Below are 24457 nucleotides of genomic sequence, written 5' to 3' on the forward strand. Positions count from 1 at the left end.
CAACTGATCAGGGAGCTCCGAGCTCCGCGGGAGGAGCCAGAAGACACTGGGCTACACCTCAAGAAACCTAGAGCTCAGTGGTATTCGCCATGACCTTAGACGAGACCTGAATCTGGAAGCCTGAGCTTTCAGGGTCTATTCCCCCCAAACACGCAATTCATGACGGAAACACAGAAAATGAAGGTCAGGGTTGAGTCAGACCTGAGAATGAGACGTGCCTGAGGGTGGGAGTGGGGCGTTACTTCTGCTCCAGTCAGGGTGACTTTGCTCTGAGCTGTGTCACCTCAGATGTCTATGTCAACCTCAGTCACTAGCTCTGGAACACCATGAGGATAAGACAAGCTGTTCCTGGAAAGCTTGGGGATCCAGGGGGTCCTCAGAGCACAATTCACCCATCCCCCAGCTGGGTTCACGCTGCAGTTTGGCCTTACTCTCTCTCCCCCACCAGATCCACATGTGCTGGCAAACTCCACGTCAGCTTCAAAGAGCTCAGAGAGGTTGCTGGAAAGGCTGGTGGGAGGTCAGCAAAAGCATGAGCTTCTAGTCATGCTCACCAGGGGTCGACTCAGGCCTTGGATACTTTCTAGCCAGAGGACCGTAGACTAGTCTCGTTTTCGTTGCTGAGCCTCAGTACTGTCGTTACTGGAATGGGGTTCATAATTCAGAGCCCATAGGACACTGGGCAGATTTAATTCGATATTTCCAGTGCCTAAGAGAGAACCTGGCACATGGTAGGAATTCATTAAAAGTCCTCCTTGAATCCCCAAGCCCAGGGCTTCCTATCTTCTTCACTTCCCCAAAAGGCCTACTACTTGCTTATCTCTGCCTATCAAAATCCTAGTCATCATGAAAGGAGAAATGCCACCTACTCCGGGAAGCCTTCCCTGAGCACTCCAGCCAACACTGCTCTCTCACTCCTCTGAAATCCCAGCATCCTCGCAGCACCAGTGTTAGAACAGTTACTAAAAACTGTTTGAATTATAAACATTGGCAACCGAGTATTTTTTTAACTTTATCATGGAAAAATTCCAATGTACACAAGAGTAGAGAGATGAATATAATGGACCCTTATGTCCGCATCACCAGCGCCAACAATGATCAATAGACGGCCAGTCTTGTTGCATCTCTACCTCTAGCCCCTCTTTCCTCCTTCCAGCTTATGTTTTTACTAAATCCCAGACATCACATCATTTTATTTGTAAATAATTCATTTTCTCTCTCTAAAAGATAGGGATTCTTTTTTTAAAAAAACACAATCACAATACCATTATTGGTTATACAATCTTAACCCCTTAAAAATGATATATGATATGATCTCAAATATAAAGTCACTAGGAACCATTTCTTCTTTCCATTTACCCTCCTAGCACCACTCACTCACTTAGCCTTCCAGAAAAGTCTTCTGCAATCAAATAGGGAAGAAATAAAGCACATCAGCACTTTTGACATAAGGTTTCTAATCCCTCGATGCATCCCAACTTCTCGCCACAGGGAGGGCATCACTAGACGGTCCCAGGAGAGGGGGCCTTACCAGATAAAATCTCTGCAGTGGGAGCAGTAGGTGGGCTGCCGAAGGTAGGTGGCCATGAACTTGTGGCCGTTGACCTGGTGGACCCTGCGCCTGACGGCCCCCTGCCGCTTCCTGGGCCGCATGCGCTCCCTGAACACGCGCTCTTCATTGTCTTTAGGGGCTGGGGAAGGACAAGAGCAGAGGAGAGAACACAGTCTGGGTTAGCGCATCTTGAAAGTGACCGCGGGCGGGAGAGCTATGCCATCCTCCAGTGCCTCGTGGTAGGAGGTGGCATGGGGGGCAGCCTTCACTGGTGGAGAGACTCCGGGCTCTGAGGAGCCTCCCTCAGCTGGAGCAGCGAGCACCATATGAGGTGGCAAGGGCCGGACTGTGCATGTGGCGCTCCATTCCTCCCCACAGCAGCTGCGCTTTGCAAAGGGAGTGGGGTCAAAAGGCTCAAGGTTCTAAACTTAATGCAACTTCTGAGCAGCATGACCTCAGACGGCCAGTATTTTCTCACCCTGAGCCTGTGCGGGCACGGCCCTCTGTAACTGGGGATAATAGTGCCGACCCCGTGGGGCACTGTCAGGAGTCAATGGTGTGACTTCCCTCCACAGCCAGCTGCCCGGCACAGAGAAGCAGCTGCCTAATAAACCTGACTTTTCTTCCTTCTCCCTCTTATCTAAACTAGGACAACCAAGAGCCTTTTCCCAAAGGACAAAAGGACAGGGAAATATAACACTGCAAATGCAGACAGTTTCCAGAAGGCTCAAGACCCACCACCATGGGCTTTAAGACCCCCTTGGAGACAAAAAGTCCTTCCTCATTTCTTCCTTGCCTCCACCTCAAAGACTGCCCTAAGCCTAAGAACACTCTAGAAAGGGACTACTCGATGACAACAAAAACAATAATGATTGTTATGAACTGAATGTTTGTGTTTCCCCAAAATTCATATGTTGAAGCCTTAACCCCCAGTGTGGTGGTATTTGGAGGTGGGGCCTTTGGGAGGTGATTAAGTTTAGATGCGGTCATGAGGGTGGGCCCTCGTGATGGGATTATGAGAGGAAGAGACCTGATTGTGTTCTCCTTCTCTGCCACGTGAGGACACAGCGAGAAGGTGGCCTTCTGAAAGCCAGGAAGAGAGTCCTCACAGAACCCAACCACGCCGGCATCTTCATCTTGGACTTCCAGCTTCTAGAACTGTGAGGAAAAATTCTGCTATTTAAGCCGCCCGATCTACGGTACTTTGTTATGGCAGCCCAAGGAGACCAACACAGGGATGAGAACAGCTAACGTTTATCGGGCTTACCCTGTGGCAGGTGCTATGCTAAATGCGTTACATATAATGACAAAATGAACCTTCACAACAACCCCACCTGAAGGGTACCGCTATTAGCCCCATTTTGCAGGTGTGCAAACTGAGGGATAGAGAGTTTTAACACAGCTATTAAATGGTGGAGCCCAGATTCTAACCCAGAGAGTGGGGAAGAAGCCAAGGTCCCACTGTCCACACACTGCCCTGAGGGACAGCCCACTCTCCCTATGGCAGGTCCCAGAGCTCTCACTGAGTGACTCTCATTATGGAGGAGTTGAGCTGCCTATGGCTTCCCCGAGGGTAGAGGAGGCAGGCTATAGGTCTCCTGCCAGGCTCCTGGCACTCTCCTGCAGGCCTGGGAAGGTGGCCTGCAGGGCACAGCTTAAAATGCACTGGGAAGGCTCCACGTCCCCAAATCCCGGATGCACCAGCCGGTGCCTGACATCCCACCATAAGTGTCGTTCCTCTGGGGGAAGAAGCTTTGCTCCTCCTGGACTTCTTTGAAGATAAGGGTCCCTGCCCCGGAGGGCACATATGTGAGCCAAACGGCAGTTTAATCCAAGGTCATCTTGTTAGTCCCGAGAGGGTAGGGGTAGAGAGAGAAAGTAAAACTGAAGGAGGAGAAAGACAAGAATGGGAGCAAATGCCCAGCATGTGCTTTTAGAGAGAAGGAGCCTCCAAGCAAACAGGAGGAGCTGTTGACTGAGAGGCAGAGGACGCAGAGCTCGGGGCTCCCAGGCTGCATCCTCAGCCTGGCCCTTCATCACCCAGATGCGGGTCTGCTTGACTGGCGCTTATTGCTTCAAAAAGTCTCTGAGACTGACTGCCTTCTGGGTATAGAAGCTCACCACCTCCTACCCTGCACAATCTAGGACCGAGGCCCGGCTGACCAAATTCTCATGGGGAGATCCCGGTTCTGTTTTAACAGAGAGACGTGTTACACACACACACATGCGTGCAGAAATACGGCCATCATCACTCAATTGTGCAATTATAGGTAATTTTCACATCTGCTTCATACTTTTCACTAAATTTAGAATACTATTTTTATAAGCTGGAAAAAAATGTGGTAATCTAAAAAACAAATCTATTCAGTTGTTATTTCTTGCTAAAAAGCTGATCCACAAAAATCCAAACCCAAACCCCCAGTCCTGGGCAGCCTGGGCCAGGGGATGGGAATTCTCTTTGTAAAAGGTCTCCTTCAACTCCTTTCACAGAAGGACTCGCCGCGAAGTATATTTGAACAGTAAGCCAGCTTCCTAATGCATTTAAGACGCAACTCGATCTACAAATCTCTCAAATTTCCTAGTCATTTTGATGCTAGAAAATTGTATTTTCAGTTAAAATGGTGGTGAGGCCAATCTAGTTTTCTCAAGGGAGCAATTCTGTAATAGGGGTTCTAGGAGCCCTCCAGGGCCTTATTTCTCAACTTTTTACAGAAATGACCAGCAACACGATCAATGTTCTAAACTGTATTTACATTGATTGAACAGGTAAATATAGAAACCAATTAATTTAACTCCATTTACTTTTAAAGACCTCTTGGTGGGGTACACTGACACTTGGAGAGAAGCTGCTTAAAGTTTATGAGGGTGCAGGGCGGGGAGGGTCTAGGGTGCAGGTTAGACAGAGAGCCAAGGAGGACTCCTGAGAAGTTGGGGTCTATCTAGTGAACTTCCCCAGAGGGTCTGTTACTCCCGCACCGAAGCACATCCACACGCCTTCTAAGTCAGGTTTTCTGTCAAAGAAGTGGAGAAACAGAAGACCACAGGCATGGAAGAACACAGATGAACTTCACGCTCCCTGGGACGCCCAGGTGCAAGGCTGAGGACAGGCAGGAGAAGGGGGTGGGCCCCCCTACTGTGAAAACACCCCGCTCCACATTCCTCTGCACAGGGGAGCCGAGGGTCAGGCCAGGCCGGAGCGTCTTAGTCCCTGTCGCCCACATGCAGAGAAAGAACAGCCCAGATCATGTCAGGAGGGGAGCCACAGGGTGCCCCCAGAGAATCTCCCTTCTGGGGTCACCAGTAGAAAAGGATCCATCAGCTCTTCCCGCTGCTGAGAAGGGTCTCTATTAAAATGCAGCTCGAGTGGTAGGGGTAACACATGGGGTGTGGGTGTGTGTATGAGTGAGTGTGTGGTGTGAATGTGACAGAATATATTTATAAATGTGCATATGTGTTTTATCAATTAACATATTATGTATTAAATTAATATATATTAATATATTATATATTAAATGCATAATTTATAGAATATATACTATATAGTATAGAACAATATATTAACATATTTATATTAGCATAATATAATTAAAATAATTATTACCTTATGATTACAATATAATTATATTAATAACCATATATTATGTATAATAGACAATATATGATATACACATATATAGTTTTGCTGAACCATTTGAAAGTTGCAGACATAGTGACCTTTCACCTCTAAATATTTCAGCCTTTATCTCCTAAGAGCAAAGAAATTCTCCTACATAACTACAATATCACAGTCAAGAAATTTAACATTGATTTAACATTATCTAATATAATACTTCATATTCCAATTTCCCTGATTGTCCCCAAAATGTATAGTTGATGTTGTTTTTAAAATTTTAATTTTAAATTAAAACTTAATTCAGCGCTCATGCACTGCATTTGGTTGCCATGTCTCTTTTAGAATCCCTGGTCTAGAACAGTCTTCTTGACTTTTTTCCTCTTTATGACACGTTTATAAAAAGTCCAGATGTTGTCTTACGGAATGTTTCACAATCTGGATTTGTTTGTTTCCTCCTGATTAGTTTCTGATTAAATGGCAAGAATACCACAGAGGTCCGTGTATCAACGCATCCAAATATATCCATCAAGATCCCTAGAGATAACTTTGTAAGTGACATGAACATGAAACCTGTAGGAGAAATAGAAAATATTCACTCTTATTAAGCATTTTTTAAATGCAAAGCAGAGCAGTCTTGACATACCACTGACACCTAACACCTAATAAAGAGACAAATTTGTTTTAAAATGGTATCATCCACTATTGGCAAGGCTGCTATGAAACTGATTTATTCATTCACTGCAAGAGGCAATATAACACAACATAGCATTTTCAGATAGCAATATTATAATACATAGCAAACACCACAAAGAGATTCACATGTTTTGATTTGGCAATTCCTTAGGAATTTAAGTCAGTAATTAAGCAGAAACTAAAGGCTATATACTTATGACTTACAGATGTTCCCCATTGCATATCTATATTGGCCAACAAATAGAAATAACTTGATTGTCTAACATTAGGAGAATTGTCTAATGAATTATATTAAGTATATAGCAATTTTTAAATGGTGAGGAAATGTGATCTAATATTGTGAAAAAATGTACAACCCTGCGTGAAACACATCTGCAGGTTGAAGGTAACATAAAAGAATTATTATATGACTTTTAAAAGCAGCGCTCGCTGCCTAAAGCATTAGGTAGTGGAAGGGTCCCTCAGGCTGCGGGAGTGGGGGCTACTTGGCATGAACAAGGAGGAGAGGGCACCAGATGGCAGGGAGACCGGGCGAGACAGGACAAACTTTATCAGCTCCCCAGCTGCCTGTGGTTATGAACTGAGTTGAGTGACCTGACCTGCTCCCTACACCTCTGAGTGTCTCTGAAGGACGCTCACTGCTGTCACTAGATGCACTCGGCCACATCCAGCTGGTGTGGCTCTTCTTTGCTGCAGCTTCTGAGGCAAAACCAAGGCAAAATCCTGCCCTTTCCAGACCCCTCGCTTTACGGCTGCATCTACCACACAGCAGAAGGGGTGACTCCGAGTCAGGGAGAGGCCAACACAAAGCTCGATAACTTCTGTGAAACTTTCTGCGGAAATGAAGATCTTGGCTGGTTGGATAAAATGACAGGAAGTCACAAAAGCGTAAAGCAAAGCAGAGACGTCCTCGGAAGCAGCTCCGAGATCCTCAGTACTGCCAACCTCCAACAACCTCCTAGGAATGTTTTCTGCTTGATTCGATTAATCTATAAACTTCAGACTCCTAGAAGCTTTTAGACCATGACTGTCTCACAGCCTCAATGCTCACAACAATCTGTGACAGGTTGCAGGCAGGTGGCAGGAACAGCAAAAAGGAGCCCACCCTTTGCAGTTGTTAATCTGTTGATCTGACCTCATCTGGCCATTTTCCCTGGGCTGAGACTTCTCAGACTAGATCAGAGGACACTCAGAGACACAGGGAGAGGCAGCCCCTGGCGCCAAACCTTATGCCACCCTTTCTGGCCAGTCTGAACATTGAAGGTATCACTGCTCCACCATCACCTCCCTCATCCCGCCTCATCTCCTCCTGCACAAAGAGGAAGCTGAGCTGACAGGAGTGAACACTGTGCCCTTCATGAGGTCATGGACACCCTTACCCTCAGTGCCCTTGGGATGGCTTTCAGCTTAAGAATATCCAGCAGGGCGTTTCTAATAGGCCCAGACTTATAACTCCTGGACTCCAGCACTTGCTTCAGGGTATGTGTAGCAAGGACAGCCAACCCCAAGGACCAACCTTGCCCAAGACCCTTGACCTGGGAGCTGGACCAGAGTGACTAATACACATGATCTCTGGGCACCATTGTCATTCCCCACTGCAGGATGATCACCTACCCTTGATGTTCAGGGCACACAGGGGTCTTTCCCACAAGCAAGAACGCTGTGGGGTCTTCTTTATTTTTTCTGACTTTTCTCTTTTGACCTTTCCTTTCTGTCAGAATGGCTGAACTAAGTGTTAGGAAACTGGACAAATTTTGCCTTTGCCCCAGATTTGCTTTATGTCCTAGAACAAGTCATTTAATCTCTTTGGGCCTCTGTTGTCTTATCAAGAGGACATAATGCAATGGCTTAGCCTAAACCCCAAGCTGGTGCTTCTTTCTCTCTCTCCCTGGTGCCAACACAACCCCTCCTCACTGAGGGGGAGTGGAACAACCTCATCCCCCACCCTGCACAACCCACGCTGAAACTCCCTTGTTGCCCCCATGCTGTTGGGGTCCAGCTGCCTCCAGATGTTCCACACCCACCACTGAGAGTAAAACCGAGAGTCAGCATTATCTCCCCCACCCCATCCATCAGGGGCTTTAGAGAAGGAGACTCCATCTTCAGACTTGGAAAACTGTCAGGAAGATTGGGCTGGACAAGGAGCGCTGACTCAGCTCTAGGACAAAAGCAGAAAGAAATGTGACTCGCTTGAGAAAAGCCTGGGGGCCTCTTCACAAGGCTGTTGTCGGAACAGAAGCAAGGAATGAACCCAGTCCTCAAGGCAGGTAATTTCACAACACAAAGTAAACAAAGCAACCATCCTGTATTATTGTCTAAATAACTGTCAAACATGGGATATTCAGAAGCCAAGAAATACCTGCTACCATTTATGGGGCCTCTGCCATGTGCTGAGCACTATTCTAAGTATCCTATATATATGAGGTACCATAACATATACATAAGGTACTGTTCCATATACATGAGGTACTATCCATATACGTAAAATACTGTTCCATATCCATGAGGATTATTACATATGCATGAGGTACTACTGCATATTCACAAGAATTAATACATATACATGAGATATGTAGGCAACTTACATACATCCTCTAATACCATCAGGTGATATTATTCCTGACTTTCAGACAAAGAAACCAAGGCTCCAGGAAGTTAAATAACTAATTTGTTGAAGGTCATGCAGGTACCAGTAAATGTCAGTTCAGGAATTCCCACCCTGGCCCATCCATCTACACCTCCCAAGGATGGTGGAACAGCCTGGGGATCCCACGTGTAGCCAACTGTGTGTGTACGGAAGTCTCCTTGTGGCTGTTGCCCACCCACCTCTCCACACATCCGCCCCTGCTCTCATCTAGAGACTTAGAAAAGAAAGCTAAAGAGGACTGATTAATTCATGGTACACCCACAGAAGGAACTTAATGCAACAGTTCAAAAAAAGCAGATATGCTAATCCACCAAGAAACAATAAATAGAAAAAGAAAACTAAGAAACATGTTTATAGTGTGTATTTGTATAAAATGAGGAAGAGAAAAGAAATATACTCAAACAACATAAGCAAAAATACACACTGAGAATTTCTGAAGGGTATAAAATAAATCGTTTATCCTAAAAATGCTTATTACGTGGATGCTGGATGCCCAGCACTGTTCTGGACACAGACTCTTGGCCACAAAGGATGTACCATGGCCACTCTCTCAATTGTTGCTCTCAGAAATTCTGAATTTGCTCCCTAATTGACAGGTTTCCACTAGGGAAACAAGGAATCACTGTGATAGTCCAGACAACAGCGGTTCTGACGCGGGTGCTCCTAACAGCAGCCAGATGGAACCTTCCCACTCACTCTCTGAGGAATTCACTTAACTTTCCCTTTCAATAATTCTCTGATTGGACATTATGGGCTTATTGTGAAAAGTACAATATCAATGGAAGGAAAACAAAAACAAAACTAGGTACGAAAACTCAAAGGAGCAGTGTCTTTTAACTGTATTTTCCATGAGGAAAATGATATAATATTTTCAAGTTAAATAAATGCTTCATGACAGTGAGTTTTAACTATTAAGTAAATATTTATGTGATGCCAAAGAATATGGCCTACATGTTGTACTCACACAATACATTGAAGAAAATTTCTGTTCAAAACAGGAAAGAGGAAACAGCAATGAATTCCCTGAGAGAGATTATGCCGTGCTATCTGTATCTTCCCAGAGAGCCACACAACAAGTGGCAGAAGCGTCTGAGAGGGGAGCCTGGAATGGTCTACAGGTTTTATTTTGTGCGTCATCTAATCAGAAGAGCACTGGTGGCATTTCAAGATTAGCATCTCGAACTGAATATAAACCGTCTTCTTCTTCTGAATGGTCTGCTCTGTGTTCACGGCAGAACTTATGCTCTGTCCACTTAGTAAAACAAAACTTAAGTGAGTTTGTGCTTTGTAGGAAAAAAAAAACTGAAAAAATTGGACACAAATAGGGTAGGGGAAGCAGCACTAATGTCAACTGAGGTAAAACATGGTGATGGCCGGATAGTGGGTGATCAGTGAGGGAGAGAGTCTCAGGGAGAAAGGGGAAGGGCAACCCCCCATCCCACCACCTAGGTTCTGACGCAAAGCTCATGGGCGCACCGAGAGCCACTCGAGAACAGGAATTTCACTCAAGCAGAAAGTCTGTTGCCTCCTGCCCTTCTGTACTCATTCATTCATTCCTCCCTCCCTTCTTCCTCCATCCATCCAAAATTACATATTGCAGTTACACTGGAACTTTTACTGCACGCCTCTAGTACCCAAGAAAAGTCCCTATTTGCCAGGAGGAAACCACAGAGCAAAAACCCTCCAGGCAGACCTGCTAAAAGCGCAAAGAGCATTCCTAGCCAGGGAAATCAGCCAAGTGGGGCATCAGCCAAGGGTGGGGCCAGAGTCCCGGCTGGTGCCAGTGATAGTCCCGTGATTCCTATCACCGGAAACCTAGCTGTTGCTAAATTCTTGGGCACCTGAGCCCTATGGAACTCATGTCCATAAGGTCGGGTTCTGTCCAGTGTTCATCTTGTGAAAACATGCCTGTGGGAGAACAGTGGCAGAAGTCTCGGCAGGGCACTTGTCCGTTCCCAGGTGCTAGCTGGTGGTCGTGGAGAGGGGGAGTGCCAAGGACCAGGGAAGGTTGACATCCTCTCTTCACATACATAACCAGCCTTTTCATGCCACAGGCACCCCAGCCAAAAGGCTCTGAGGTTATTTATTAAAAACCCCACACCTGTTCAGTGCTGTTGACATCAACACGACATCATCCAGTCAGCAGCAGAGCTCTAGAAGGTTCAAGCAGACTGAGCTAAAAATCATACCTGCTGATGCCCAAGTGGCCCCTAGCTACCTCTCCTGGGCTCCATACAGCCTCTCAAAATTAACTGCCTGCACAATTTCCAAAAATACCACAATAATTTTTTGTTTCCCCCAACTTCTTTGTTAAGGCAGTTTTGAACTCTTGCTATTATTTTAAAGTTAAAATTAAAAAGAAAACCCATGGCCTCAGGGCTGGCCCAGTGGCGCAGCAGTTAAGTGCACATGTTCCACTTCGGTGGCCTGGGGTTCACCAGTTTGGATCCCGGGCGCAGACATGCACCGCTTGGCAAGCCATGCTGTGGTAGGCGTCCCACATAGAAAGTAGAGGAAGATGGGCACGGATGTTAGCTCAGGGCCAGTCTTCCTCAGCAAAAAGAGGAGGATTGGCAGCAGATGATAGCTCATAGCTAATCTTCCTCAAAAACAAACAAACGAAAAACCCATGGCCTCCCCCAGAAAGATCTGGAGTCCTGGGCAGGGTTCCCAAGAAGCTGACCAGGTGGGCATTTCTTATTAGACTACCTGGGAAAGAAGGAGAGTTGCAGGTAGTCAAAAGATGAAGAGAAGAAAATAAAAGGCAATGAAAGAATGGGTAAGACAAAGGAGATAGAGAAAGAAGATAAAAAGAAGTAAAGATGATTATTAAGTCACAAAGTCCAGGCTGGTAATTGGTGAAATGAACCCCACACCTTCCCAGAAAGCAGATGGATTTGTTCTAAGTAGCACAATCTACTGTCTCTGGTCCTTTGGTCCATACTGACCAAGAAGTGAGCTCACCTTCCTTCCACCCTCCCTCCTAGTAACCCAGCCCTGGCTGGTTTCCAGGGCAGGGTGTTGAGGGGATGGACCTTTCTTAGGAAGCTTAACATAGGTGAACAGCCCCCAAGTATTTCTAGCCATCTACAGGAATGATGGCTATAGCTCTTGTGGAACTTACATCTTCTCCCTTGACTTGAAAAACCTGCTTCAATTAAACTTTTTCTTGCAAATGTTATGTTCCACGGAGACTGTGACCAAAACTCTGCACGTGGAGAGAGAGATGAGAAGGTCAAAAGCAATAATGCTTTCAACACCTGAAAGCATCCATCATCCAACCCATGCTCCTTCAAGGCTTACAGGTTCTGACTTCAGATACACACACACACACACACACACACACACACAGTACAGCGTGTCAACCCTGCCCCCTGGTGTTGGTACCCCTCCCCAGCCAGGACATTGCAGTCCAGGAAACCTAATGAATTCCCAGTTGTTGCTTCTTAGGCCCTTGGAAACTCCTATCTCCCCATGAGCTGTCTGCAATAGCGAGATGAGAATGTTGGGGAAAGAACAGTCACTATGTGTGGAGAAAAGTGTGTTTCTAATAGCTCTGCACACCAGCAGAGACATCCGCTAAATTTTGGGCAGAATATCAACAAACTCCCATACAAACTGCCAAGAGAAAAAGAGGAGGGAAAACCCTTTTTGTCCCCAGTTGAATGAACCTAAGAAAGACTTCTGAGGCCACAGATGCTTAAGGGAGATCCAGTGAGCTTAGGTCTTAGTGTTAATGAAGTATAAGTGGAAATCAAATTCCCCAAATAAGTAAGTTATCTTTGTCCAGAGGGAAAATGTTACTGGCCACAGGCCCTGCCTTAAATCTCCGCAAACTTCTTGCAGGTGTATATTCCTGGTCACCAGGGCCCTGGAGAAGAAGTAGTTATGGCTCAACATTGTCCAACCTCTCTCCTAAAAACACAGCTCCCATCCTATACCTCACTACCTCAGGGCAGCACAAGAGTTGTGTCTTTACGTATAGAAGGCAGCACTTTCCTAACCCAGAAATCTGGACCCTGCACACAGGCAGTCATCTGCCTGCCCTTTCAGTAGGTTTTGGCTTACGCAGTAACTGGGACTAAGTGCAAAGGGGAAGCTGAGGTTAAGATCTACCATATGGTCAAGAGTCTTAAGAATCCCTAGTGATGGATTAGCCCTGCCCCTGGCCAAAGCACATCTCTGCCATAACTCTGAAGTGCTAGCAAGTCTGGCTATCCCTAATAGGTCATGAGATACCTAAGAGAAGATAATTGAAATCCATCTAGAGCAAAGAGGTAAAAAGAAGTTTCAGTTTCTTGGAGAAACAAGAAAGGGTTGGATGACAGTTATGGTAGCCCATCTCCAAGATGACACCCAGAAATCTCTGCCTCCTGGTATTCACACGTTTGTGTAGGTCCCTCCTGCAATGAATAGAGATGACCTGCTGACTTGTGTAACCAAAAAGGCTTTGCAGAAATGACAAAGTGTGACTTCTGAGGCTAGGTCATGAAAGACGTTGCAACTTCCACCTTGCTCTCTCTTGCGTCAATCACTCCAGGCACAGCCTGGGGCCACGTCATGAGGACGTTCAAGTAGCCCTATGGAGAGGTCCATTTGACGGGAAACCATTTGAGGCCTCCTGCCAACAGCCAACACTGACTCTGGAGCCATGTGTGTCAGCTCTGTTGGAATCAATCCTTCAGCCCCAGTGGAGTCTTCGGTTGACCGTAGCCCTGGCCAACATCTTGACTGCAACCTCAGAGATGATGGCCATAACCATCCAGCTAAAGCTGCTCCTGAATTCCTGAACTCCTGATCCATAGAAACTGTATGAGATAATACATATTTATCATTGTCTTAAGCTGCTAAATTTGGGGTAATTTGTTACACAGCTATAGACATTGAATTCAAGAGGTAATAGATAACCCAAACAGAAGAGACTTAGAGTAAACAGTGAAAGAAAAGTTTTTTAACTGTGGGAATTGTTGATTCACCTAACCAGTATTTACTGAGTGCCTCCTAGATGCTGGGTGCTGTGCCTTACTCTGTTATGCATTTATGGAGACAGACAGAGGAAGAATCAGTGCTGATACGACAGATTATACTAGAATCACTACTCTTTGGATCCCAGGGCCTACAGAAAAGTGAGTTAGGCTGACCTGGCTCCTGAGAGCTGGGAATTCAGAGATACTCGTGTCCTAAAAGCCAAAATGGTCCCTGTTGCTTTCAGCTCCACTGTGTTAACTTTATCCCTTAAGCTTGAGGCTTTAAACCCTGTTAAACCACAGGTCCTCTGGGAGGGCCATTAGGAGTTGAGTAAGGATGAACTTCAGATCCTTTTTGGAGAGGTTGTGCTGGGGAGGTAGGAAAATTGTGAGGCCGAAAGGATTGTGGGAGCTGCAAGGAGAATGATGGGGAGAGATGAATTTTGGAAATTTTACAGTCAAAGGTTGATGGGTGCTCGACACACCTAAAGCAGAAAACAAAATCTATTTTAAAAAATCTAATAATAGAAACAAGGGGTACCATTTACTGTTTTGATGAGAACATATTTTCTCTACTTCTCAAAAGGATCCTACAAGTTTGGAATTATTATCTCCACTGTACACTATATACATGTGTGGTAACACATTTTAAAGAACATGAAATGGACATTTCTCCTCCTTTTCATCTCATATAGAAACTGGAAAAAACACTCAAGAAAATTCAAGCATGCTGGTCATATTTCTCTAACACACGGTTTATAGTTTGTGTGTGTGTGTGTGTGTGTGTGAGGAAGATTGGCCCTGAGCTAACATCTGTTGCCAATCTTCCTCTTTTTGCTTGAGGACGATTGTCACTGAGCTAACATCTATGCCCATCTTCCTCTATTTTTTATACGGGATGCGGCCACAGTGTGGCTTGACGAGTGGTGCTAGGCCTGCACCTAGGATCTGAACCCCCAAACCCCGGGCCAGTAAAGCAGAGCATGTAAACTTAAGGACTACGCCACCAGGCTGGTCCCTAGAGGTTTTTTTTTTTTTTAAATGAACTTTCCCTCTTAAATTCTGTAAATGAAAAAACGATGTGAAAAATTTTTAGCAGATTGGAAGGGGAGAGGACAATTTCTTTTAAGTGAATATGGGGTTTGATGATAAGTTCTGAAACTTGTTTTGGAAACCAGACTGCTGGCAAAGTAACAGACAATGAAAACTCACAGAGAGAACTCACTCTCACACCCCAAGACACACACCAGGGAGCATGAGGGAGGGACAGGAAGAAAACTAGAGCCCCTACTTTCAGCCCATTTGGACTGATCCCACTGGTCTCATACAGCATTTTGAAAGGCAAGAGGAGACGTGAGCTGTGATGCAGGAGTAAATATAACCATCAGATAACCAACAACCTCCTGGAACAAAAAGTTTATATCTGCTTGAGCCAAGCAACAAAGAAAGTTCCAGGCTAAAAGTGTTCCCTAACCCTGGCCCAAGCCATCTTATGTCCGGTAGGAACACCTGCCCTTGAAGGAAAAGTCCACTCTCTTCCCCAGGTCCGCCCCCTCCTCAGTTCTGAGGCTACAAAGATGGAAGTTAATGCTTCTGTTTTTTAAAATAAACTTTATTTTCCTTCTCTCCAAAGAGAGCAGTTAACAAAGGCCTAGATCAAATCTATTACTAGAAAATTAGATGTGAGAGGTTAAAATATTGTGTGTGTATGTGTGCACGCACATGCGTGCGCGTGCATGTGTATTTAAGTTAGGAGAAGTGAAATGAAGATATGACATTCCATCTTTTGCTCTTTCAAACGATCTTCCTGAGAAAAAAGTTTGCCGAGTTGAAGGCACCCTTCCTTTGTTCTGGAGCTGCTCCGGCCAAGCAGCCCGGTCCAAATGATCTATTGACAGGAGAGCTCTTACTGCATCTGTTGCCCAACATGAGAAGAACAGGGCAACGATTTTCCTCCTTCACTGGGGAAGCCTGGGACTTTTTATAAGCTCCTGCAATATTCTTCCCCCTTATTTGCAGTTCAAGAGAACTCCAATTGATTTCTGGGTGACCTGAAACTTGACAAGTCATTAACCAGAAGAACTTCCAGTTGATTTTCAGCCAATCAACCTGAAATGTACACCCATTAGACCCCTGACTTGGCTCTACCTGAAGTTAATGTTCCGCTTGAAAATCTTTGTAGATAGCAGAAACGGCTTCTCACTCCTTAAGGTGTGCTCTCATTTCCTGTTGGAGTGTGATGGCTAACGGAGTTCAGAAAAAACGTTCTAAAGGCCAAAAGGAAGGGAAAAAAAGGTTCTTCTCTCTTTCAGGCCATGTCCTGATTTGACAGTCTCCTGTCAAACCTGAATTAGAAGACAGAAAAACCCTGGACTAAGTCCACTAACATAATTCCGTCACTAGTTTCTCATAAACAACCTAAATTCTGAGGTCTTCACCTCCTTAAAATAACAGTGATTCTCAAACTTCACCATGTATCAGAATAGCATGGAGCACATGGATACACACTGCTGGATCCCATCTCCAGAGTTTCTAATCCAGCAGGTCTGGGGAGGGGCTGGGAATTTCATTTCTAACAAGTTCACAAGTGATGCTAATGCTGCTGGTCTGGGACCACATTTTGAGAACTGCCTAGACCACATTAGCCACCTTATCTGAATCATCTAAAAGTAATTAGGGCCCTGCTTCTTAATATCCATAATATATAAAGAACTCTCGCAACTCAACAACAAAACATCAAACAACCCAATCAAAAAATGGGCTGGAGACATGAACAGACATTTCTCCAAAGAAGATATACTGATGGCCAATAGGCACATGAAAAGATGCTCATCATCACTGATCATCAGGGAAATGCAAATCAAAACTACACTAAGATATCACCTTACACCCGTTAGAATGACAAAAATATCTAAAACTAATAGCAACAAATGTTGGAAAGGTTGCGGAGAAAAAGGAACCCTCATACACTGCTCGTGGGAATGCAAACTGGCGCAGCCACTATGGAAAACAGTATGGAGATTCCTCAAAAAATTAAAAATAGAACTACCATACGATCCAGCCATCCCACTACTGGGTATTTATCCAAAGAGCTTGAAGTCAGCAATCCCAAAAGTCCTATGCACCCCAATGTTTATTGCAGCACTGTTTACAATAGCCAAGACGTGGAAGCAACCTAAGTGTCCAGCAACAGACAGAATGGATAAAGAAGATGTGGTACATATATACAATGGAATTCTACTCAGCTGCAAAACAGAACAAAATCATTCCATTTGCAATAACATGGATGGACCTTGAGAGAATTATGTTAAGTGAAATAAGCCAGCGAGAGAAGGATAATCTGTGTATGACTCCACTCATATGAGGAATTTAAAATTATGGACTAAGAACAGTTTAGTGGATACCAGGGGAAAGGTGGGGTGGGGGGTGGGCACAAAGGGTGAAGTGGTGCACCTACAACATGACTGACAAACATTAATGTACAACTGAAATTTCACAAGATTGTAACCTATCAATAACTCAATAAAAAAATAAATAAATAAAAGTAATTAGGGCCCTGCTTAGGATGTAGGAAGCTGGAAAGACCATCACTCCCACCGTTACAACAAAAAATACATAGACAAACAGATCAAGGGAACAGAATAGAGCCCAGAGATTAATCTGCACACGTATGTCCAATTGATTTTCAAGAAAGGTGGAAAGGCAATCCAATGGGGAAATTATAGTCTTTTCAACAAATAGTGCTGAATAACTGGATATCCATATGCAAAAAATAAGCATAGATCCGTACTTTGCAACTTGTACAAAAATAAACTCAAAATAGATGATATACGAAAACATAAAACCTAAAACTATAAAACATCTGGAGGAAAACATAGGAGAAAATCTTTGTGATCTTGGAGTTTAGGCAAAGATTTATTAGATACGACACCAAAAGTACAATGCATCAAATAAAAGATTGATAAATTGAACTTCATCAAAATCAATTACTTCTGTTCAAAAGACATTGTTAAGAGAATGAAAAGGCAAATGCCCAAATGGGAAAAAATATTTGCAAATTATGTATCTGGTAAAGCACTTATGTCTAGAATATACAAAGAGCTCTCAAAACTCAATAATAAGGAAATAACACAGTTTAAAAAATGGGCTAAAGATTTGGATGACATCTCACCAAAAAAATGATACATGGATGTTAATTAAGCAGATGAAAAGATGCTGAATGTTAGTTTTAGGAAAATGAAAGTTAAAACCACAGTGAAACCACTATATACTTGTTAGAATAACTAACATTAAATGAAAAAAATGACTAACATTAAAATACTACTACGAATATCAAGTGCTGGTGAGGATGCAAAGTAATGGGAATTTTCATACATTGCTGCTGGGAAAAAAATAATGGTTTTGCCACTTTAGAAAACAGTTTGCAGTTGCTTACAAAATCACACACTGGCCACACACATTCCAGCAACCCCATTCCTAGGTATTTACTCAGATGAAAGGAAAAGTTATAGTCACACAAAAACCTACATGAAAATATCTACAGCCGGTTTATTTGTAATCATCAAAAACTGGAAACTCAAATGTCCCTTAACTGGGGTAAGGATAAACAAACAAATTGGTGAACACCCACACAGTGGAATTCTACTCGGCAACAAGAAGGAATGAATTACTGATACAAGCAACATCCTGGAGGAATCTCAAATGCATCACGCACTGTGTGTTTCCATCCAAATGACATTCTGGAAAAGGCAAAACTACAGGCACTGAAAAGGGATCAGTGGTTGCCAGGGGCTGTGGTAGGCAAAGAGTTGGACTATGAAAGGGAAAGACAATGGGAGAATTTTGGGGGTGATGGAATTATCCTACATTTTGATTGTGGTAGTGGTTGCATGACTACATGTATTTGTCAAAACTCGCAGAACTGTATGCTGAAACAGGTGAATTTTACTGCATATAAATGATACCTTGATTTTTTAAAAAAGTAGTTAGGGACGACCTACTCTATCCTCAGCCCTGTGTCAGGAGCTACTAAAGATACCCTGAGGACAGCTTAGAATGAACATCTACCGAAAGCATTTAAACAGCCTATGACCGAGAACTCAAGTGAATAGCAGAGACTGTAAACATGAGCCCAGAGAGAGCTGGGGCATCTGGTGTACCCTGGTCCCCTCCGAGGTCTGGCTCTATCAGTAATCCAAAGGCTTTCCATTCCTCCTCTCATGCTCTCACCGCCCACATCAGTTGATCCCTGACTGCCCCTCTCAGAGGTCATGTCTGTTCCTCCCTTCAAGCTTCTCATTACATCAGTCCTCCTTCCCAGGACACGGTCATTTCTCCCCTCTCCTAATCTAAATCCTTCCCATCCTTTCAGTTCTATCTCTTACATGAAACCTTTCCTGACCAGAGCTGACCACAGGGATCTCCTCTTCTTTGAACTGTCAGAGGACTTGGAGTCTTAACTATCCAATTTGATATTCATTCATTAAATATTTAATACACACTTTCTGAATGCTTGATGTGGTGTTCATATTGTTTCCTCAGCTACCCTGCTGATTGCTTTAGGAAAAGAAGAAGCCCTTAAGATTTCTTTTGCATCCTTCCCAACCTTACTCCCAACACCCCCACTGCCTGGTTCTAACCATCATTAATCGAATGAAATACTGAGGTATCGACAGTAGTAGGGAAGAGAAGCAAAGTCATATTAAACACGTTGCAATTCATCTATTTATGGCTCAAAATCTTTGTGAATTTGTTCCTTACATATAATGTGATTAAAACATCTTTTCATGGGGGGGGCTGGCCCCATGGCAGAGTGGTTAAGTTCCCACTTTCCACCTCAGTGACCCGGGATTCACTGGTTGAGATCCTGGGCACGGACCTGCACACCGTTCATCAAGCCATGCTGTGGCGGCGTCCCACATAGCAGAACTAGAATGACCTACAACGAGGATATACAACTACGTACTCGGGCTTTGGGGAGAAAAAATAAGTCTTTTCACAAAATAAAACCTATCCAGGTTCCAAACAATTTAAGAATCCTAAAGGACCCACAACAGCACAGTAAGTACATGCATTTCTTGAAATGTAATTGTTTCCATGTATTAGATTCCTTTCAGGATAGCTCACTGAGACGAGGGTTGGATTATTTCCTTTTTTTTTCTTTTTTAACAATAATCAAACAAAGTCTATTCATTTCTTTTCTCTTCTAGAAGTCTGTGGCCAAGCATCTTGAGTTAATATGCACCCTCTAAGGATGTTTCCTATTTTCATGCATGTCTAAATTAGATAGGCCAATTTAATCAGTCTTTTAATCCTGCAGAACAGCAATGCGAGAACATCATGCTGGTTTATTGCCATCATATTCCAGGTCTCATGTCACATCTTATCATTTGTTCTTTGGTTATTTTACAGTAAAGTATAAATGGAATATACAATATTAATAAGGAATTATTTGATGGCAAGGAAATTATTTTTTTTCTTTGGAAATTTTCCTACTGGCATTTAAACTCTTTTGACTCTGTACTGAAATCTTAGTGATAAGAAAACCATCAGTCTTCATTTGGTTTGGAAATACAGACTTCCTTCAATAATATCATAGAGTCATGTGTGTGAATGAGTTTGAAATCTGTTTTCTTCCCTGCCTGGAAGCACTGGGGTGGCACAATGGTCCTGCACCCCGAAGGCCCCTTTCAAAAGGGGAGGGGAGCATTGCAAAGGCTTGGGAAATTGAAGAGCTCATTGTCCAAACTGGTCCTTTTGCCCAAGGCCAGTCCTTTCTAGTCACGGCCTAAAAGTGTGAGTTTAGGTATTATCCTTAGGTAGACAAAATAAAACAGACATGCAAATGTTGTTACACCAGTGAGTATAAAGCAAAACCACTAGGCCAGTGGTTCTCAAGCGATCCTGCATCAGAATCCCCTGGAGGTTTGTAAAGGCCCAGGTTGCCGGGCCCCACCCCAGAGTTTCTATTCCAGATGTCTGGGGTGGGGCCTGAGAAAGTGCATTCTAACTAGCTCCCAGGTCATGCGGACACTGCTGGGCCAACAACTGAGAGCACTTTAAGAATCACTGACTGACAGACTGCCTTACACTGTCTATCTCCCTCTGGATCACCAGACTATCTAGAATTCTGTACCGAGAGACAGGAAACAGCCCCAGAGAAAAGAAGAGCAGCAGAGACTTCTTTTCTCCTTCAGCCCTCGAAACACCCCTCCATCAAGGCAGCCTCAGAGGCCCCAGGGAGGGAGACCCCCAGGCATTTCCCATAGGCTGTCTCTGGGGGCATCCTTGCCAGTTCCCAGGGAGTTTGCAGCCTCAGCATCTCACGAATCTCTGAAATAAGCTCCAAGAGCAGAACTGCTGGGCTAGAGGGGTGGGGAGGCAAGCATCTCCTGCGGCAGGTGACTAAGACCAGGGAACAAGACAGCAATTGAGGGAACGGACAGCGAATGGTTGTGTCGGGGACACGTAGGTACAAAAGGGAGAAGAGGGCCACTGAACAAGAGAACTCAGGAATCCCATGCCCACCTGGCTCTGGAGGGGTTGGGGGAGGCACTGGGAGGACAGCACTTTACTCCCAGGTGAGGGGGCTGAAGTCTGGACACCTCGCCCTCCCCTTAGCAGGTCATCTCTCTGCTCATATGGGTTGTTAACACTTTGGAGACCAAGGAGAAGCCCTCATTTCAGACTAGCTTCTTCTGCTGTTCTCCCAGTGAGACCCTGAACCTCTCTCCCTGTCAAATGACAGGAGGTTTATCCTGGAGGCCTGGGCCCCACCCTCAGAGATTCCCATTTAAATGGTCAAGAAGGCCCTCCAAGCGGAGTTTTAAAAGCTTCCCAGGTGATTTTAACCCAGAGTCAAAACTGAGAACCACTCGTGAGCCAGTCTGGGCTTCTTGGCCCCAAAGAAGTCTGTGTTCTTCCTTCGCCTGCCCTGCATCTGGTGATGAGGGCATTTTCACGGCCAGGAGATCTATTTTATTGCAAAAGTCCAAAGAGCTATAGAAAATGGCATTTAAGTGTCTTTTATTCTTTTTTAATAGACAAAAGCACTAGGTAAAGTTGCGGGGGTGGCGGGGGTGCGACTTCTATGCCTAACGAAAATAGACCGCTTTTGTGAATCCCTTCGCCTCCCTGAAAACTACCCCCTGTCTGTGCTTTGCCCACATCAACTGGTAAATTAGGGTCAGCAGGTAAACAAAAATAATTAGGACTAATATTGCATGACACTAGCTCTCCATCGTGGCTGCGCTTTAGATTCCCCTGGAAAGCGCTGAATCACCACCTCTGGGGGTAGAGCCCAGGCACTGGGCATTTCTTTAATGCTCACCAGGGGCATCTACTGAGCAGCCCCGGTTAAGCACAGTCGGAAAGGGTGGGCGGTGGTGCAATTAAAAGTCTGGAGAGGCCTGGAGGGCCAACAGCATTGATCAAGCCAGTGGCTTCTGACTCAGCAGCTGCCAGTGACACAAACATTTGGGTTCAATGTTTTTGGGGCGTGACTCAGAGGAGGGTATTCCAGGGGAGGTATTCCAAGGACGAGGGAGAAAGAAAGGGAGCTGGTATTCAGGGAGAGGGGACGATGCTCTATCCTAATTGAAAAGTGTATGGGAAGTGTCCTTGACTGGGCCTTTAGTGATGGAGGATCAAGTCTGGGCTCTGACACTAACCAGATATGTGACCCCTGGGTCAGCCATTTCTCTTGCCTGGGTCTCAGTTTCCCTGAGATAAAAATTATATGGCTGACTGTGTGTTTTCAAGTCCCTTCCGGTGCTGAGACTCTCCAGGTGAGTTCCATCAAAATCACGGGGGTGTTAAAGGGGCATTTGCCTGGACCCCAAGCAATGGGGAAGAGGAGGGGGCTTCAGAGCTGAGTATCTTCTGGGTAATCTAATGCAAATGCTTAAAGGTTGGGAACAACTGGTTGAGGGTTATTTCGGAGCTATCAATTATTTGAGAATTCTTATCTCAAATACTGCTCAGTAGTGTCAAAAAGAGGCAGCTGGCCTGACCTTTCTGTCCTTGAACCTAGGTTTTGGGGTGAGCCCAGCCTACCATGCAAAACAGATTCTCATACTGTAATCTCTCGTTTTATTTCCCTCCCGTGTTTTGTGTTTCGTTATTTATAAGAGAAAGCAGAAACTGGGGGTCTAAGAGAACCCTGGTGTTATGTGGCATGACTTAAACAAAGCACTTCTGGTGCTTTTTCTACAAAAGTTGTGTTCCTGGAAAGCTTCATGTCGATGGAATTTCCATCAATCAAACCCACTTTTAAATGTACATCCAATGCTGTATAAGGGGGCCCTGTGGGGAGTGCTTTTGAAGAGTGACTGAGTTTTTCGGTAATGCTAATAATTACACCTTAATTCAACTGTTTGGTAAATCTCAATTTTAACATAGCAATTTCAATGTAAAATGGAGGCTATGTTCCCTTAATTTGAACCCTTAACAGGGGTTCAGAGGTATGCTAATAATAAATTCTGCTGTAGTTCACGCTCCTTTAGAACACTTTCAGCAAGAGGAGGGGTGTTTTATCGGTTTAAACTTTAGCATGCTTCTGTGCATACACAGGACAGAAGGGCGATGACTTATGTACGCTTCCTAGGCCCAGGAGCTGCGTGGCGTGATGGAATGAGCATAATCATCGTGAGCTGGGGCCTAGGTTCTTCTGCCCACCACCCCCTAGTCGTGTGTCCCTGGGTGAGTCTCTTTCCTTCCCTGGGCTTCAGTTTGTTTATCTGCGTAATGGAAATATTGCACTAGGTGATTTCTAAAGTCCTTTTCAGCTCTGGCATCTAGGGTTTTAGCGTTCTCTGCAGAGTCTGGATCATCCAAGGTCAGCAAATTTCATAGTCCTAGAACGACTCTATCAGTGCTTTGATCCAGCTTGGAGCTACAGACTTGGAGGATCAGGTATGGGAGAACGAACCTGTGTGTGGTTGTACAGGTTGTGTGCACTGCACAAAAGCACTCAGACTTTGCTGCATCTGCCACCAGCACAGGGCTACATTAGCTCGGGGTGGGGGGGCATTTTGTGAGGTGCTGCATGGCCCAACCTGGCTCTGGTGACAGCAGGACCTTTAAACCTAAGGGCAGCAAAACACAAACCTTGTGATTAACATCGAATTGTGGTCCCATGACAAAAGGGCTATCCTTCTGGGCCCAGAGGAGGCTTGGCTCAGATGTGCAGATCATATACACACACGTATCACCTCGTTTCAGTGAGAAAGTCAGGGTTAAGGGGGAGTTATGGACTTGCAAGGTCGAAGGACATATCTGTGGAGATGACTGTGACTGGAAACAGTACTTATGAACAGTCGACATGAAGCTGTTGCCTAGACAACCCAGGGCCTCCCTCAAGCTCTAGGTTAAAGCTGTGTAGAGCAGTGAATCTTACACCTGGCTGCTTGCTAGAGTCACCTGGGAAGCTGGTGCATCCACAGAACAGACACCTGAGCCACTCCCCACTCCCATTGGGTGAGGCTTGAAAATCTGTAATTTCTGGAGCCAGCTCCATGGCCTAGTGGTTAAGTTCACGCGCTCCGCTGCGGCGGCCCAGGGTTCGGATCCTGGGCGGGGACATGGCACCACTCGTCAGGCCATGTTGAGGTGGCGTCCCACATCCCACAACTAGAATGACGTGCAACTAGGATATACAACTGTGTACGGAGGCGGGGGGAGGTTGGGGAGATAAAGCAGAGAGAACAAAAAAAAGATTGGCAACAGTTGTTAGCCCAGGTGCCAATCTTTAAAAAAAACAGAAAAAAAATCTGTAATTTCAATCAGCTTCCCAGGAAATCTGGTGCAGCCAGCACAGCACCAGACAGCTTTCCAGTGTTTGAAGAACTCTGGTTTAGAGCGGTCACCCAGGCACTGGGCAAGGAATAAGCCATGGGAAGCCTGGAATACAATTCACAGTCATGACCATGGATGGACAACACCAGGCCATGTGTGCAGACATTGTTTGGGCTTGCTGTCATGGTGGC

The 24457-nt window shown here is 44.9% G+C and overlaps 1 protein-coding gene and 1 long non-coding RNA gene across 5 annotated transcripts in view; one reads left to right on the top strand and one right to left on the bottom strand.

The window, feature by feature from the left end:
- Positions 1 to 24457, bottom strand: part of PRKCE (protein kinase C epsilon) — a 496893-nt gene that overhangs the window by 190265 nt on the left and 282171 nt on the right. For all 4 annotated transcript variants that reach the window (XR_011526551.1, XR_011526552.1, XM_070573983.1 and 1 more), the window contains exon 3: positions 1532 to 1691. Coding sequence is in view for 2 of the 4 variants with exons in the window: in XM_070573983.1 (XP_070430084.1) it covers positions 1532 to 1691 (160 nt within the window). In the remaining 2 variants the exon portion in view is untranslated. The remainder of the gene's footprint in view (positions 1 to 1531; positions 1692 to 24457) is intronic.
- On the top strand, positions 5576 to 9716 carry LOC139075774 (uncharacterized). Its single transcript, XR_011526555.1, has 2 exons — positions 5576 to 5713; positions 9504 to 9716. It is a non-coding gene; the product is annotated as an uncharacterized lncRNA (long non-coding RNA).

Source organism: Equus przewalskii, chromosome 14 (genome assembly GCF_037783145.1).
Source record: "Equus przewalskii isolate Varuska chromosome 14, EquPr2, whole genome shotgun sequence".
NCBI classification, from domain to species: Eukaryota; Metazoa; Chordata; class Mammalia; order Perissodactyla; family Equidae; genus Equus; species Equus przewalskii.